Source organism: Nomia melanderi, chromosome 7, assembly GCF_051020985.1.
Source record: "Nomia melanderi isolate GNS246 chromosome 7, iyNomMela1, whole genome shotgun sequence".
Lineage (NCBI taxonomy): Eukaryota > Metazoa > Arthropoda > Insecta > Hymenoptera > Halictidae > Nomia > Nomia melanderi.
In genome coordinates, this window is record NC_135005.1 from 1,839,744 (window position 1) to 1,859,049 (window position 19,306).

The following is a 19,306-nucleotide window of genomic DNA, read 5'->3' on the forward strand; positions in this document are numbered from 1 at the left end:
TATTTCTATGGCGTGGAGAAACGAACGACGGGAACGATCGATCTGCCAGAGCTTTTGTTGTTAATGCAAATGGCCGCCCGACGCGCGTCCGACTGTACTTTAAAGCGTCGTCATTTGCGGTATTGCGAGCCGATGCAAACGACTGCTCGTGTACATAACGCGATACCCTGTAGATACACGCGCTGGGCGCCGCGTTATACACATAGACGGAGTGGGAGTTTCGGCTAGCAAACTTCAGGGCCCGTTCTTCGTGTTGCAGTTTCGGCACGTTGGTTTACATGGCCACGCAAATAGCATCCGGCATGAAACATCTCGAGGAAATGGACTTCGTGCATCGGGATCTCGCCACAAGGTAACGACAGACAGCTTCTCATAGATTACTTTAAGGCAAACTTTGGCGATCAGTCATTCGTTCGACGATACCCTGCCGCTTCACCCTTGGCGAATGCATTACATCGGCGCAGTCGTCGCGTCGCCGCGCTGAAAACAGCCGCGCCGCGGAACTGTTGCTGCAACGAGTCTGTGCCTACTATTGGTTTCAGCGTACCGAGTTCTCAACTTTGAATTAAGATGAACGTCTTATTTGCTGTGGTTGAAGTATTGAGTACGATGGGAAAGTAACGTTGCGTGCATCGAATCGTTGTATCGCAGGTTTTCTGTTTGTTTAACTACTAACAAGGAACGGTATCGAACTCGGAAATTTTAAAAATTATGGAACTTTGTGTGTAAGTAGAGTACGTCAAACCTAATTTTTTTCGTGACGAATTTAACTTTGAAGGGGTGAAACCCTCCCTTGAAAGAAATGAAACTTTTCTATTCCCGTGGATTATCCTGCAAACGGTAAGGTATAGGGAAGAGAAGTTTAAACAGAGAAATTTTATTTTTCAATTTTATAGACGTAGAAGAACAATGTATTTTTTGTTTAAACTTGTTTCGCTATCTCTTATCGTTCTCAAGATAATCTACGGGAAATAACTATTTGAATTTTTTTACAAGGGAAATCCATTGCGTTATTTCTTCTAGAATCTCGGTCGTTAGAATCATCTTGTCGTTAATAATTTACTAAGAGGAAAAAAAGAATTTTATGTTCACCCTATATTTATATTTGTATAAAGTGTTTATATAAAGAAATTTATTTAGTTATAATTTCTCAACAAAAGGGACTTTATGATTTTAGTAGATGTAAGGTACAAAATCTGAAAATTCTTGATAGAAAGTAATAATTTTAATATTTCCTTTTTGTTTGCTTCATTGATGAATTCTTGTAGAGAATACTGAAAAGTTTAAAATAGGCAAATTTTGTTTTTAATGAAAAATTTTTACGTGCAAGTAAAATTGTCCTTAACACATATATAATATGTAGTTTATTTCCAATTTGCAATCAGAAATCGGGTTCATATCTAGCTTTATCAAATCTGAACCATCATTAGTGTTACTATCAGCTTCCTATCAGTTACCACTAGTTTACAACCATTACTATCGGGTTCGGATGAATATCGTATGTATTGAAGTTACTAAATCCGGAATCATTAGTATAAGATTGTAACAATATCGGATGATTGATAAAAAGCGCTCAAAATTGGTCAAGGTAGATATGTTTTCTACTTAATTCCGTTTTCTAACCGTTAATTGTATCAACATAACAGTACATACCATTTAAAGAGTTTATAAAAAAGAAATTATTCAGATTATTATTATTATTATTTTTTCTACCAACATTATCGAGCAGTTACTCCTTGCTTTGACTTTCTGTTTTATTGATTACCACACTACATCTAGTGTATTTTACTCTTTCACGATCTCTGTACTTTTAATTAACTGCTAATAAAAACTGCTCTGGTTTAAACTCGTTTTTAAAGCAACATAAACCTCCCCGCAAAGCTAATAAATTATCCGGAAGTAATAGTATTTTTATGGGTGCTAATGCAGCAGTCAACGTATCAAAGGAGAAATTTTCGAGACATATGTTTCCAACTCGGGCGAACTTAAACAGTTATACATTGAATTTACCGCAGGTTTGATTTAGAAACTCCACGAGGGGCGACAGAGTTACTTTGGCATAGCAGCGCCATTAAAACTGTACACGCGGGGTGGAGGATAGCCGAGTCACGTGTTCGAATTATTAACTCTAATCATAAACTTTAATTATAATGCGCTGTGTCGCAGGCGCGGCCGTCACACATAAACGCGGAGCGCGCGCGTGTCGTGCCCGGTGCTGAAATTAATTGCCTGTTGATTTATAGAAACGAGTGTTGAGCCGAACAGCCCAATAACCAACCGGCCAACGGCAAATAAAACGATGTATATGAAACAGTTGGCAACCCTTTGAGTCCTTGCGATTAAACGGTGAAATCGTGCAAACAATTTGCTCGCATTATCGCCTGCCGTGGAACCTGTCGCGCGCGAAAAGAGAAAAATTTCACGATACCGCACCGCGAAAGGTAGCCGGTTCACGGAAACATTTAATGATTGTATTAATGAAAATACGCACGGTGTACTCGACGATCCTTTCGATTACTTTAATCATGTTAAATTCATTGGCGCACGTAATGAGTACGATTGTTTATAGTTAATATCGCGAGCAAAGCGTATCACGCTGACGGTACTTTCTGTCATTTTACTATGCAATTGAACGTCAAACGCATTCCCCTTGCGCGACCCGCACGGCGAGAGGTTAATTATGGGTTCCTCTTGTTATGGCGGTAAAATAGAAAAATGATGTTCGGTATGTTTAATGAAGAGAACTGTCAACTTTTCTATTTTCAATTTTTTAGCTTTGCTATTGTGCATATTAATACGCGAATATTTAAATTGCCAATGAAGATGTATTCATTTATGGAATTAATTATTCAAAAATAATATTCCTTATACGAATAGACTACGATTTGTTTAAAAAATGAAGAATCTAATTGTAAAATGTACACTAGAAGAAAATGCAAGAAAAAATTGAAGGAGCACAAAGCACAGCACAAAATTTTCCATGCGTCCCGCAGCCCAAACTCCTCTGTTTAACCGATCGCGTAAAAAGTTGCCAGCAAGTCGACCGGAACGGGAGAAACCCGAGGGTCGACGGTACTCCGCGGCGAGCGTAAAATAAAAGCGTCGCGGTAGCTACTAAACTGTTCTTCCATCCGCCACGGTATACGATAAACGCCCGGTTTTACGTGCAAATCAGTGCGAAACTTCGAACGACCATCGCTTCCGACGTGCCCGGAACCTTTTCTGCTGTTGGCTGCTTAAAAGCGGCCCCCTTTGCGAGCCTCCAAATGGTCCTCCAGAATGCATCGACGCCAGACGCGGCTTTAACGCGCGCGCGAACGCAAAAGAGCAAGATGGAGGACCAAGGATTACTTTTAGAGAAAAGAAACGCTTTCACCTATCGCGGTAGTCGCTGCAGTTGTGTAAAGTGCCGAGTTTCCTTGTACAGTACGGCTCATGATTATTCGAACGTTCTGAATGCTTCAAGGATACACTGTTACATTTGAAATAATACTATTTCATGTGGTTTATAGGCTATACAATGATGCAATTGTACTTGATTGAAATATTGTTTACTAATTTTTCTTCAAATGTCATTTAATTGTTGTATTCTTTACTCTGACTACTGTTATACAGAGTTTTTAGTATCCATTTATGTACATCAAAAAGTAGATTAGTATATTAAAAAGCTGGTTGTTTTTAGATACCGATAGTAGTATAGGACATCTATGATTTAAAACTAGTAAAGGTTTTGTTGAAAGTGAAGAAATATAAATATCATGTATTTCAGTATAATTTTGTACCATTGTAGGATAATTCGAGTGCATGCATACATGTATATTGCAGTACCGAAGAATGTATTGAGTGTATCGTAAGCTTTCACATCATTTTTAAATTAGAAAAGATTATAATTTTGTTTTGTATTCTGTTCATAAAAAGGTTTTTGTTGAATATTTGTTGGGTACATTTGTATTCGGAATTATAATAAGCAGAATGAGTATATTATATAGAGACGAAACAGTGTATTCGTGTTTAACAAGCCGTATGTTGGCGATTGAGTCGAACTCAGTTACTTCGAAATCCCAGTGAGTTACGAAAAATTTTATTTGATGAATTTTGTTTTGTATAAAGTTACCCTATTGTATTACGGTTATACCAAATATTCTGTATTCCATTTTTACTGTTTAATTGGGATCGTATACGAAGGAAGCTTCGTGGCTCTAGATTGGGGAATAGCTTTGTTTCGAGTGTCATTTAAAAAATCCATTCATAAAAATTTGTATACCATTTAAGCATAGATCTACATTCTTTGAGCATTATTTGTTTTCTACGTAGAGAATCAAATCGATTCTTTCAAACATTTTATTCATAAATAATGTAAAATAAATATATTGACACATTATGCATGCATTTATACCTGAAACAAGCATATTTAAATTGTACACTTTTGAAAAGAATATTTATTACAAAGAAATTTCGTTCAACATTTTCAAGTGATTCTTTCACTGCCATTTTAATTGGAGTTGGTGCTCGTATAAAGACTTACAAAATTGTTTGTTACATGTTTAGTGAAAGGTAAATATGTACATATATATGTCTGGAAAATTCTGCTGAAAACATATTTATTATTTCACTAATTTAGCATAGCATTCGATATATTGTTATAATTATAACACATAGCCACCAATCAAATAACTGCTTCAACGGGTTTTTCGTTTTAATTCTTTCAAAACAATTGTCATGAAAATAGCACGCTGCATAATACTAATGGTTTTCTGTTACATCGCAACCAAATGATGAACTCTTTCAAATCCAATTTCGTCGCAGGATCGATATTCAGTTTTATTTCAATTACTATATGTTTTACTGACTCATTTTAGTATTTACTTCAAATACAACTACACCCTGTGCAACGGTCAGGATGCACCACACAATTGACTTTCATTTTACAATTGATTTTTAAATTCCTTGAAATTGATCATTCAGAAACGGTATTGTCCATTGCTAATTAGTCTAATGTGTTCAGACACAATTGTTAATATAAAAATAGAAGATTGGCAACAATTTATATTGCAAAGGATTAAAAACACCTCCCGATATTGTGTAGATCATGAGTGTCACTGACTTGTATTTTGAAACAATATAAAAAACAGTTATATAGTTTATGAAGTTTCAATCACTATATTTCTTTTAATAGAATTTTCAAAGTATATCAAATTCATAATCATAAAATTTAAATAATTATATTTATATTTTAATAAAACTTTCAAAGTATATTAAATTGAAATTGTAAATAATTCAGAATCATCTCATCATAATTTATATATCTAATTTATCATCACTGAATGTATCAAGATAATTTAAATTACATGTAAGGCTTCACCCTTCTTGTTAATATTAGTTATAGTAGATATAGATATACTGCGAACTCTGAAACTCTTGTCCTTTTAGCTATTTAAAGACTAATTGGTTTTGATAAACATAGCTGGCAAAGAAATTGTAATGCCAAGAATAAAATAATTCTACCTTTATTTCATCAATGTTTCTGAAATACATTGAGTGAATATTGTAAAGTGTTCAGAATCATCACCTGACGATTTCTAACTCAATCATACCACTGTCCTGTGCATTGTGACATTTCATGTTATCTTGGAATTTGCAACCATTGTATCTTTGTTTCAAAAATATTTCCGAAGCATTATCGGCTTGAAGGAAATATCCGAAGCAAGATCTTTTTATGGATAACACGACACTCCTCGAGATCCGTGAACCGTGTATTAAGCACGTTTCGCGGCAATACACTTATCCGCGTATCTCCAACTGACATAACAGGGGGAACCAAAATAATCCACTTGGCCTTGAAGACGGATTGTCTCGTGAAGTCTACTCTGTCTTCTAGCAGCACGAATGTTGCGCTGTAAGTATTACAAGGGTAGCAGGGTCTGCGCGAAGGGTTCTGTCAGAGCATAAAACGAACGAATGACGAGAACCAAATGGAAAAGGGATTAACTAGCCGAGAAATACAAGGAAATCTATATTTTGTATATAATATGTATATGTTACGGTAAATGTGATTAATCCGGTAATTATGTATAATTGCTGGTTATTATATATAATCACCACTAAGTTTGGTAAATGTGATGAATTCTTAAATTGCGAGTTGGGAATTACATAAACTCGCCGATTAATTTGATAAATATTCAAGAATTCATCACATTTACCAAAATTAGTGGTGATTATATATAATAACCGGCAATTATACATAATCACCGGATTAATCACATTTACTGTAATATATATTTGATATGTGAATGTTTGTATATTTGTAACGCTAACATCTCTGGTGTAAATCCAATGTAGTGTATTTTGCACGCTAGTAGTTTTATGTAGTAATGCTAGTTGTAGTGATTGTAATGCATTTTAATACTACCATTTTTATTTTTGGAAAACAAGAAGATTACACAGAGATATACGATGAAACGGTTTATTGGTTTGTCGCAGAAACTGCTTAGTGGGCCGTGGTTATTCGGTGAAAGTGTCGGATCTTGGTTCCGGAAGGAACGCCTACGCCGCTGACTATTTCCGGGTCGAAGGTCGACCTCCACTGCCAATTCGGTGGATGGCTTGGGAATCCATGCTGATGGTAAGTAATTAATTAGTCTGTCATTGAACAATCTGTTGGAATTTCGAACATCCACGTCGAGAATTCAGACAATTGAATTGATTATGCTTATTTGAAGTTTGGGATATAATTCGGCATGAATTCCCCTTGAGAATGCTAATTATTTTAATAATTGATACTAACAGTTGATGTTTCTTAAGTAATACATTTTAATATATTTATATGAAGCTTTTTCTGTGCTTCAAAGAAGCAGTCATACCTTTTATTCGGATCGTTTATTTTATTTTGGCGCCAGTAATAACAGCTATTATAGAAACATACGAAATTAAAGTAACTATTTTTCGCTCAGTAATTATAATAATATATAATTATATATTGGCAAAGGTTATTCCTGTAATGAAAAATAATCTGTTTTCTAAATGTCGGTGCTGTTTTTATATAGCCACTTTTAATTTGATAACATTTCATATTTAAACATCAAAGTACCATCTAAGTACTATTACATTATTATCACCCCGAAGTGAGTTTAATTAATACATTTGAATCTATTAATAAAATTCGTTTTCCTGTCATTATACGAAGCGTGAAAAATGATTTAATTAATTTAAACATTTTTTTGCGAATCTAAAGTACCCAGGAGGAATTTATTTACTCATGATAATATTTACAGTAGGCAATCAGCTTAATGATTAACACTAACATTTTTTTAAATTAATATTGGAGGTGCAGTAGCGCAATAAATAAATATATATATATATATATATATATATATATATATATATGTATATGTATATTGTATATTAGCCAATATATAATTTGTTTGTTTTTTCTTTGCATCAATTTCAAATGTTTAATATACTTGATATGTACCTAACTGGTACATATTGAATGATGGATCGATAATAAAATAATTCAGGTCCTGGCCTAGTGTGTATAATATATAAATATTTAAAAACTATTATGACATACGACTCCATTTTATTCGATTCATGTGTTATACATCAACTATAGAATTGTTTCCTGGTGCCAAAAAGTTAAGTTATTAACGAACCAAAATAAATATCAGGAAAATTAAGATGGCTTTCATGAGATAGTAATTCTTACAATTTCTTCGACGACATTAGTTAATACTCATTTTCCACTAATCTTCTTGCTATATCAATTACATATTTATTAAAACTGCACAATTCAGAAAAGGTTTCTTGTCAAGATCGTAGCTCAAATTACGTTACCTCGAAACGTAGTATCCCTGACAACAATAGTCATTAATTAATTTTCTACCAAGTTAGTCGATGTATCTACAACCCCATAATTATTACTTTAACTATGAAATATGATCAATAATCATATTCTACTGCTTTAAAAATTTAATTTCGCTACATTCAACTTCCTCGAAAATTATAACGCAATTAATTTGATGAATCTAAATCGTTAGAATCGTACACAGCGTGCTGCAGTGAGGGGAAACGCGAACGTGATCCAATGGTTTTATTTCGAGCCGTTTCGGTCAGTGATGTTTAAATGGACCGTGGCTGCACATTCGCGCGCGATGAAACTCGGTTTGGTTTTCGCGAATGCCCGTTGTCCGTTTTGAACGCTCGAAATCAAAGCCTCGATTTTCGCACTCGAACGGATGGACGGAACGTTTATTTTTGTTTCAATATTTGCCCTCAAGATTCGTCGATCCCGGTTTTAGTAAGCAGGAACAGTATCGATCATTGTTTAATAGCTTGCCTCCGAGTGCCTCAACCAGTTACGATTTCGAATGCTGCCTCGATCCGCTGGAAACCATTTTAACCTTCCTCCTTGTTCAGAAACCCATCTACGCTGATCCACGGGGATCGAAGGAACTCGAACTAGATTTAAACAGCCGTGCCGGTCTAGAACGGGGGCGAGCAGATTACTGTGCATCAAATAGCTAATTACCTGGAACATTTGCTTCTTAATCACGTTCCCAACATCAATTTCTGGAAAACAAGCTAATGAGTAATATGTTAATGTAAAAGAGAAATAGCAATTATTATTATACATTTGGTATACGTTATTTATATTTTCATGAATTACGTATATATTATGACGTCTTGAGTAAAATTATTATTAACATTGGCTTCTTAGTTACATTTCGGAATTTCAGTTTTAGAAAACTATATAGTACGTGTAGTGTATTATGTAATACTTGCAAAATTATGTTTATAGTTTTAATTTAATACTAACAAAATTAATTAAACGAAACAGGATATTAAATACTTGGAATAAATTGATATTAAACGAAATTTAAGGACGTAATAATAAGCTGAAATAATATTAATCCTTTCCACTGAAGAGGCGACTGAAATAATATTAACGCAGTAAAATTGTAGAATTTAAAATTCAATATTAAATTCTGTGTAAGGTATCAACACGTGAGACATGAAGATAAAACAGTTATGTCTCTTAATTTATGCAAGATTTTTCTTTACCTTAGTTGCAAATAATGTTATCGATATTTCAGCAGGAAATAATGAATATTTATAATAGTAAATATTATCGAGAGCAAAGGGTTAAAATCATTCGCAGAACACAAATTCCGAGACGTACACAGAAATATCCCTACGGGAAGATATCCAGAAGTTTCAGCATCAAAACGAACGACCTTTCCACATTAAAAAAGATGTACAAAGCTTTATAAATCTAATATCAATTCCTGTAGTTTCTAAAGTCAATGTATCGTAAAAATTCCATAACCTTCAGTGCCAATAAAAAAGGAGCATACACATTCGAGAATTGAAAATTTGAATTTATATAATGGCACTGCAGCGTACAGTAACGGAACAAACATCAAAGGCGACATACAAATCTCGCGCCGTAGTTAACAAAGCAAAAGACTCGAACAGTTTTTTTCCGTGTGGTGAGTGGAGCCGATGGTTATCGCGTGGTTCTCCCAAAGAAATATGAAACGGGCCGCTCGTTCGCGATGAAGTCGCTAGAAAACATATTCCGCGTAGCGGCGGCGCGATCGAGCCACGGTGAATTTATCGGCAGCACGCGTTATGCCAGTACATCGGTGTAACAAATGGGGTCGCGGCAGACGTATTTTATTCGGCGAATCCTGTTTTTAATTTCTCGTCCGCGGCCCAGCCGACATTGGACTGTCGATCCGCGAAACCGCGAACCCTCATCCCGCTAGAACTGTCTGCGGTCGCGCGGCATTAGCGAATCGAGCTTATTCCCCGTGTCATCGCGGAACCCTAAAAGTCCCGACGAGGGTGCGGCTTCCCGCCCTGCCCTCCTTCCCATATGCGTTCCACAATTCGTTTTCGATGTTGAGTCAATTTTTTCTGCTTAAACCGCCCGACAATCCCGACACGATCGCTTCACTTATTGGGGAACATTCTGAAGTATTTTGTAAAGCTAATGTCGAAAAAACTTTAACCTCTTAACACTAGAATCACTGAGCATTTAATATTGTAATAATAAATTATTTTCAGTTTCTTTAGACATTCATTGTAGTATTCAAGCGAAACCATTCATTTTCAAGATCATTTCGAAATATTCAGTGCTTTTAAGATATCAATAATTGCGAAACAAAAAGACCGAAATCAGTCATTTTGACTGGCACAATAGTTAGTGTTAATGCAGGCCTGTTTAACAGGCCTTTTCGCGAGCAAGAGGAGTGTCGGTTGTCCATCGGCAGATCTTTATCAGGACAGGGTTAACCCTTTACGATCGGTACATTTTTCTAGCGGCAATACCAACTAGTTGAAGCAAATATACATTTTTAAAGCTATTTTTCTATAGGTGATATATATATTACGATCGAGTAATATAACACTGTATCCAGAAAAAACATAATGCCACCATATTGGCGACACGGATTTTGAAGACAAATGTTGAATGTCGGCACTGTAGTGGCACCGATCGCAAAAGGTTAACACGCACCATACCAGCACTTTCCCTACCGTAACTAGTCAAATAACTTGCTACAAAGTAGAGATAAACAAATTAGATGATACATTTTTCATAGTGGAAACAGGAACAAAAGGAAGGCTGAAAATTGAAAAATCAATTAATCGAACAATATAGGAATTGATATAAAATTAAATGAATAAAAGAAAACGCAGAGTTTTAAATCCGGCCATTTGACCACTTCCTGGTACAGTTATTGTTAAGGGGCCCACACACATTGAAACTTACGGCGATCATTTGTCGCTGATTATGTTTGGGTGAGTAAGTAATTGATGTCGGTTTCCAAACCTTATCTTCAACAGACAATCAGTTTTTTAATTCCAATAAAATTCTGGTTTTCCAGAATTGATGAATCCTTTGAACGCATTTTCAGCGGCTGCTTGGTTGGTAAATATCTTCCCTTGCAAATAATAGTCGAGATGTTTGAAAAAGTGGTAATCAGTTGGCGATAGGGTCGAGGAATATGTTGAATAAGGCAGAGTTTCATAACCCAATTCGTTCAACTTTTGTAGCGTTGATTGTGCGACGTGTGGTCGAGCATTATCGTGTAGAAGAATTGGGCCCTTTGAATTGACCAATATTGGATTTAATCGAAATGTTTTGAACCAACGTTGCACCGAGCGTTCATTCATAATATTTTGTCCAAATGCATCGTTGATATTACGAGTCGCTTCCACAGCTTTATGACCCAGTTTATACTCATACAAGAATATTATACGAATTTGCTTTCTATACATTTTTAAGTTAATAACGTGAAGCGAGCACAATTTAACTGTAAAAAAGCATACCTATCAGCATGTAGAGCGATATTTGCGCTGCAAAATTATATTACAAACATTTCGACTGGTACGGTAATTCTAGTGTTAAAATTAAAGTAGGGGAAAGTTCCCTATATTTGATCAGTTAAACAAATACATCAATAAATTCGAAAATGTGTTGATATTTTCGAGTAGAAAAAATTGAAAACAATCTTAGCGGTATGGTTGATACGTGCATACAAAAAACTGACTGAAACATTATGTGCTTGGTTACAAAAGAATATATTTATAATAGCATCAACGGTCCAATTTAGGCAATCGGTTTCTTAATTTCGACTGCAGGTAACATTTACGTACTATAAAAGTATAGAAAACAATTCTGATTTAACAGCATACCGAAGAAAACTGAATAAAATTTGTATTTGAAACTATAGAAATAAACTATATGAAAATAAAAATAACGCGAATTATACGAAAGTATAAAATAAATTTGTATTACCCAACGTCGAAATAAAACCTTGCCCTTATTAAACAGCACAGGAACTATAATTTCTCGCTAAAAGTTATATCGCTGATTTCTTTAGCTTTAAAACGCCGCAATTTGAGTAGATTATCGGTTGATAAACATTCGCAATCGGAAAGCCGATTATAAGGTTTCTGGTAGATAAAGCGTTAATTGGGAATGATAAGTTAACTAAGACGATTTCACCTGGTAAAACTTTAAATAAATATTCTACGGATTTGTGATACTATCTAATGGAATCGTTCCAAGACTCCCTAAAAAGTTAAACCCGAAGCGTTCTGCGTTCGTTAAAACGCAGTGGCTCTTGTTAGAGTATACACAGTTCGATTTACCAGCGATCCCAGTGTACGTTTGAAAAACAGAACGAGATTGGTCATGTTTATCCTTCAGGAATCCCCGGAAACGCGAGTCATTCCTCGGGGAATGCAGACACGTCTCCGACAATGGGGATTTTTCCGTGTTCCACGGTCCGGGTGAACCATATGTGACAAGTGGAATAAGCCAGCGCGTGATCAGACGGGACCATTGAATACATCAACTCGCGTCTGTCGCAGACGAACCGTTCCATTTCGATTTGCATCAATACTTTCTATATTCTGAAATTTTGGTAATTATTTACAACACTGATTCCTCATCGACTTCGATGACCTTGGAATATATTGCTGAGAACTTGATTCTGAACAACTTTTTCCTATACATGTACCGCTGCTCGGCTTTAGTATTCCAGATATTCACAAAAATATGTCTGGGAATGGAGAGTTTTCGTACTTATTTGCAAGAACAATCCTTGTATAATCTTCATCTTGACATATATTGTTAAGGTCACTGTTCTGTACAAAACTTTAAGCTTTTTGACAGTGAGTATTGGTTCAGTATTTGTGAAGCATTACAGTTTCGCATTGCGCTAGAAATTTTCGTGTTTATTTTCATTTAGTGAAGTTGTGTTTCTCAAAATATGTGTACTCGAACGTCTTTTAGATAATAGAGACTGGCATTAGTGAGGCTGGTTTCTTTGAGGGGAGCGAAATCTGCATCTCTGGAAAAACTAGTGAAATTTTAAATTACCGAAATTTTAATTAGGTCGACTATGGTAACAAAACCGTACCACGAACCGGTCAAATGATTGGTTTTGAAGTTTGATTTAAAATTGTGCGTTTTTTCTCGTTCATTTAATTTTATATTAGTTCCTATATTGCCGGATTAATCAGTTTTTCATTTTTTGTTGTTCTTTTTGTTTATATCTACACTAAGAAAAATTTCCCATCGAATCTGTTTACTTTATATTGTAGTCAAGTATTTGACTGATTACGGTAGAAATAGATTTATACAAAGCGTTGATACAGTTAGTGTTAACACGTTGATTTCAACGGTGGAAAGATTACAGTAAGAAAATTGATGTGGAATAAAAATATTTAGTAATATAAGTAGCTGGAAAATAGTGCGATATTCGTACTGTGATACTAAATCATTAATAATTATTTGTAATGCCATTTGCCTTTATTACGAAAGAATATGTATTACTATACAAAACACTCAAAATTCTCGTGGCAGTCAATCTGTTAACCCATCTGCTCCGGCATGCATGCAATAGAATGTGATCTTTGTGAACGGAACGCATCGTTCGTGAATCGATACTGATATATGAGACACGTTGCTCTATAAAGTAGTAATACATAAAACCCTGCATCTAACGTTACTGGAAACACATTTTTATGTATTAAAATACACTCCCGAAATGTACTTTAAAGAAGAACGAAGAACTCTTTTTGTAGAATTGTTTGCGTTATTTTTTGTCTTTGTTTACTACCGAGGATTGAAAATTTTAAGTTAGAAATAAAGAATTGAAAGCATTTGGCCGAACGTACCTGTTACAAAATATTGTTAATGCATCACTTCTCTTAATTAGGATTTTTTTAAGGAATTACTCATAATTGGTTGTTTCTTTAACATTCAATAACAAAATCTTATTTAACTAGTTACAAAGTCTTCTCGAAATTTCTGAAGAAGATTAAGAATATGCGTCACTTCACGGAATTACAGTTTATTCAGCATCACATTACTGCTATACTCAACAACTTTTTTGCATGTTTCACAATATTCATGTATTTAACATTTTGATAGTGAACAAAATACGGAAACATTTAGTTGGTCCAGTATTTCACCAAAAATAGTTCTTAAAGACTGTACATCCAATAAATGATTATCCACACAGATTACACGTTCAGTCCTCTTAGAACCAATTATTAGATCGTGTAAAATAAATGAGCAATATTTTTTATCAATTAATCGATGAAAAAAGGAGAGAGAAACGAAGAAAGTTATACAAGTGTCTTATGTTATAAATCACTTGGTTACGTAAATATTTGAAATTATTAATATTCCAATCATTGAGAATGTTTCTACTTGAATTGATGCGAAATGGAATTATGAATAAGTAATTACGGATGAGTGGCTGAAAAACATGTGATCGCGTGGTCTCTCTTTGAAATTGACTCCGCCGCGCGACCAACTTTCCCAGAACTCTCGAAATGAAACCACGCGTTGTATTTCCTAAAACATGCACGTATGCACACACATGTAGATTTCAAACACGGTATCTCTTTAATTTCAAACGCCACAAGCATCGCTGAAACCAATTAAACGTGTTGTTCTCCATACCGAATTCAGTTATATGATCCTTTGGTGGGTAGCCCTGAATAATCGTAACACATACTCCTTCAAACTGAGTGGAATCTTCAATCCGAACAAGTTGGTATTTCTAGTTCTATTGTTTGATCGAACTACGGGTTCGCTTTTGTGTGTCAACGTTCAATTATTCTGTAACTTCTTCAAAAATAAATGACACGATGAGAATTTTCAATTAAATTTTAATAAACTCCATTTTGAATAGTCTTTTCCATTTCCAGTTTTATGAAACACTCGTTTCGGTCGAAAAATGTTTTACAATATTGAAATAACTGCGTTTACATAAAGATTTAAAAGCTAATAATAAGGTTAAAAATGTAAAATAATACTTTTTCGTTACAAACTTCGTTTAAAAATAGATTAATTTCGACTATTTATGTTAGGTAATAACACTTGAGCCATGTATCTCTCATTTTTAAATACATCCAATTATGAAAATGTTCGAGCAGTTGAAAAATTTGAAAATTTTAGAAGACCCCGGAAAATTTCTTACGACTACTGCTCAATTTAGGACGTTCAGTGACAGACACTTCAAAAGATGTGGGTCGTCCCTGTAATAAAACAGCGGACCAACCAAGTCATACGACGATATTTTCCAAGCTTGGTGAAAGTCCTGAGAAATCAGCTCACCCTTAGGACAGTGGTATCACTCGCTTAGAATACAATGGAAGGAAGGTTGGGTCAGTGACCAAAAACATTCTGAGAATTAGATTAGAAACCTCCAGCAAAAAGTTTTAAATAAATAAAGACTAGCAATTAACTGACTATATATAGTTATATAGAATAAATGTTTATAAATATATTGTATAGCAAGGACATAAGGATGCAATTGTTTCGTATAAACCATAAACATATATATTTTGAGGTACGACAAAAATTGTCCCAATTATACAACGTTTATAAATATCGACAATAGCATGTTATTATTCGTATCCTAAAAAGTTTAATATAAATTAGTTAATATTCGTTTATGTTTAATCTGTCAAGTAAAAAATTGAGTAGAAAAACAATTTATTTTATATCTATTTTCAATTAGCAATTAAGATGTATCATAATAAAATATTTTGCATGGTTTCATTTTCTTTAATATTTTCTATTTTTTGATAACATTGACATATTTCTTTAACATTATATAACATCAACCAGAAAATCTTTCCATTTCTTTATGATTTACATTGTGATACATAGATAAATGTTCCAAATAAACAAATACATTGTCCAATATTTTGATCTATGAATACTACTTCATTGAACTAATTTCGTCATAAAAACATATAGAAAAACTTTCTAACGAAGCCAGTATTTTACAAAGAGGTAACACGGTGAATCACGTTGAAAGCAAAGTTCGCTGAAACGTTCATCTTGCCGCAGTTTCTGCTGGTTCCGCTCCTAGAGCACAGCGTCGATCAACTTATCAACAGGGAGCCATTACCATCGGAAATCGCGTATGAATGAAATCCGTGCAGCGGCAAATTGATAGCTAAATGGTAATTCGAGTAAATGGGAAACGAGCGGGCGATATAGTATTTTGCCGGTCGTTCACGTAGTCATTTCAAATTGACTGCGATCGTTAATGTTTCATTATTGCCATCGTTTATTCGACCTCCGCCATTGTGCCGCGTTAATGAAACGAGACCGGTCCGGGCCGGGCGAAACGCCGTTTCAAGAATTATTCGGAATTAGCGTCGATTTAATGATTTAACGTTTGACTTTATTAAGTTGAACGACGGTGCGAACTAATGTCCCCCGATCGACCGTCGTAAACTTTACGACAGCCAGCCGCGCTCAAATCGTTTTGATATTAAAGCCGACGCGTGGCTGGCAAGTAAATAACGAAGGAACGTTTCTCATCTAGAAACGAATTTCCTCTTACAATTATAAAATAGTGAAACGACATTGCAACGTGATAGAAACTTTTTGATTGAGTTAAATTTACCACTGTTGAATACTATATGAAAATAGTTGCCTGAAGTATGCCATTGGAAAAATGTAAATTCAATATTTAGTATATAAACATTTCGTTGCAAGTCTAATTTCTTTTTTTCAAATTAAATTTTTCAAAAACTGACAAGGATTGAGCAATTTCTTTTTTGAATTTATATTTAAAATAGGAAACTATAGAAACTCTTCAGTGGATAGTGCAAATCAAAGGCCGTGTTACGTGTTATTTGGCAACATAATAGACTTACGTGAGTTTAATTTAACAACTAAATACAACTAAATTACTGGAAACACTGAACGGTATAGTAAATATTTTTAGCGCTGCATAAAGGATGTGAAACATTGTTTAAATATACAAATTTTAACAATTATATATTATATATATATAATACAATGATTTACACATTTGTTCGCATATTTTTTATAAATATGCAGTATTTATTTATTTACCTACAACAGTCCTCTGTAACATATTCTTCATAATACTTTAATCAAAAGTGTTATTTGTAATTCTGCGTCTCTAATTCTACTTTCTGTGAAGAATCATGCCAGTATATGATTAGATATGGCGATAAACTACACGTTACATAAAAGTAATAATAAAATTGCTATCTTTGACAAGTTACACTATAGCTCAATAAAGAAATAACCTTTAACTTCTCGACCTCGTTGTTCTTATTCCCAGATCTTTCAAGCAGATACTTCACGAACTAGGATAAGATTGAAGAATCTTTAGATAAAACTTACTTTTGTACTTCGTGCTACATTCTCTTGCGATAGTATTTTATGAATCTACGGTTCTGGGCCATTGATCAAATTCAGAAGGTTATAACATTATGATAGGTATTATATTTCTTGTAATTGTTAACTTTTTGACTACTTGTTAATCCCCGTTGGACTACCCAGATGCATAATGTAGAGTATATCGAAAATCTTGCATAATCATTTCAAAGATACATGATTATGAACTTATAAATATCCAACAAAAACTTTTGGTATCACAACGTTAACAATCATTAACGTTTCGTTTTTATCTTCAATGAGTATATGTCTTTCCTTTTTGTTTTTATTCACAATATAAATGAGTTTAGTCATTACGTAGAAGTTAACTTTGCTCAACGCGGCGGGGAATTTACAATTCAACGATCGGACAAAAAATATTGTTTCTAATTGAATTGAGATGTAGTGGTGCGTGTCGATGCACTGTTCGTTTTATAATACACGTCTCGAATCAATACGATATAACTGACATGCCTGTACATTTCCATATAAATCTGCTACACTGTAATATTTTTTTTACTGTAACAGTATCAAATGAATAAACGCGTGAAACATGAATATACTTTTAAATAAAACTAAACAGTAACGTTTTAACATATTATTCAAACAATGTTCGATAATATAAACAGCCACAAATCTTTCTACTTAGATTTTGTGGTTAATGAAGTACCGCATAGACAACTTTCATTAAGTGAAACATTTTCGAAACGTTTAAAAAAGTTGGATTTAAATGTGTGCATACAAGGCTGTTTATTTAACGAAAAGTCAAGTTTGTGTGTTTGTATTTGTATTGTTCGATTTACGAAATGTAGAAACTAGAAATTTATTAGAAACAATTTCATTCTTAATTTTCAGTTTACTTTTTTATACAAAATCATCATCTCTTTACTTTTACCACCTTGTATATTGAGGCTCCAACCATAGTGTGATTGATTACATCGAAAGAATTATCGATAAAGTAATTTAAGAGCAAGGAGAAACCCTGAAGAACATAACCATCCGCAAATGATTAATGATGTTTGCACACGTGCTTATATTTTCCATGCGTGCAGAGCGCTTGCGTCGAAAGCTGCATAAAACTTATGAACTTACCCGATAAAATAAAAATATTATCCAACGTATTTTACCATAAATCACAAGTCGGTTCTTATGAAATATTGTGTTGCAATATAAATAGAAAATATTCATTTGAATACTTCACACCTTTGCATATATTCCATCAGCAAACATTGATAATAAAATATGTTTTTACGAATACATCAGATATTTTATACAAATTTTAAATTTTTCTTTCATTTTTATTATCTTCTAAAATTACAATGAATATTTTAAGAGAACTGTGTAGAAATCTGAAAGTTTAAAAATATCAATTATTCTAAAAGATTCAGACCATATTCTTTTCGTTCACTGATAACTTCTGCAGTTGAAAAATCAGAAATAACCAATATAAACCCGAAGAATAAAGAAAATTATCTACGAGCGCTACTATTTAATTCTGATACATCGGTTAGGAATAGACATTCACTAACAGTAAAACAATGCTTCAATACAAATCTTCTAGAAAAGCAACAAGAGTTTTTTCTAATACACTGCATACTAAGGGAATTTCACAAAAAATTCGAGATTAAAATATAAATTTGTTTAGGAAAACTTATTTTGATATGCAAATTAAAATTGTATAACGATTTATTTGTATATATTTATGTAATATATAATGTTAGTCATAAAAGTGTTCGTCTACCTATTTGTATAATGTATTTACAATATTTAACAAACATTAAAAGTGAAATTATTAGGAGTAATTTATATTGTCATGAAATTCAGTTGACATATTTTAAGCTACAATACATTAAATGAACACTTTCGCGACAGGCGATAGCCGGACAAAACGTTTAGCCGAATACGAGCATATAATTTCTAAAAGTCTGTAACTGAATACGGCAAGGTTGTATTGTTTGTAGATATGTGAATATAATACTTATAGTTATAATACTTATAGTCATTGGTTGCTCAATGTTTTAAAAAATTAAACATTATAAATGCGTAGAGAAAAAGTTTGTTTTTTAATAAAGC

General features: G+C 33.8%; 1 protein-coding gene across 3 annotated transcripts in view; it reads left to right on the plus strand.

The window, feature by feature from the left end:
- Ddr (discoidin domain-containing receptor 2) overlaps positions 1–19,306 on the plus strand; it is a 433,820-nt gene that overhangs the window by 393,467 nt on the left and 21,047 nt on the right. For all 3 annotated transcript variants that reach the window (XM_031970341.2, XM_031970342.2, XM_076369034.1), the window contains 2 exons: positions 260–352; positions 6,481–6,622. In XM_031970341.2, coding sequence (XP_031826201.2) covers positions 260–352; positions 6,481–6,622 — 235 coding nt within the window. The remainder of the gene's footprint in view (positions 1–259; positions 353–6,480; positions 6,623–19,306) is intronic.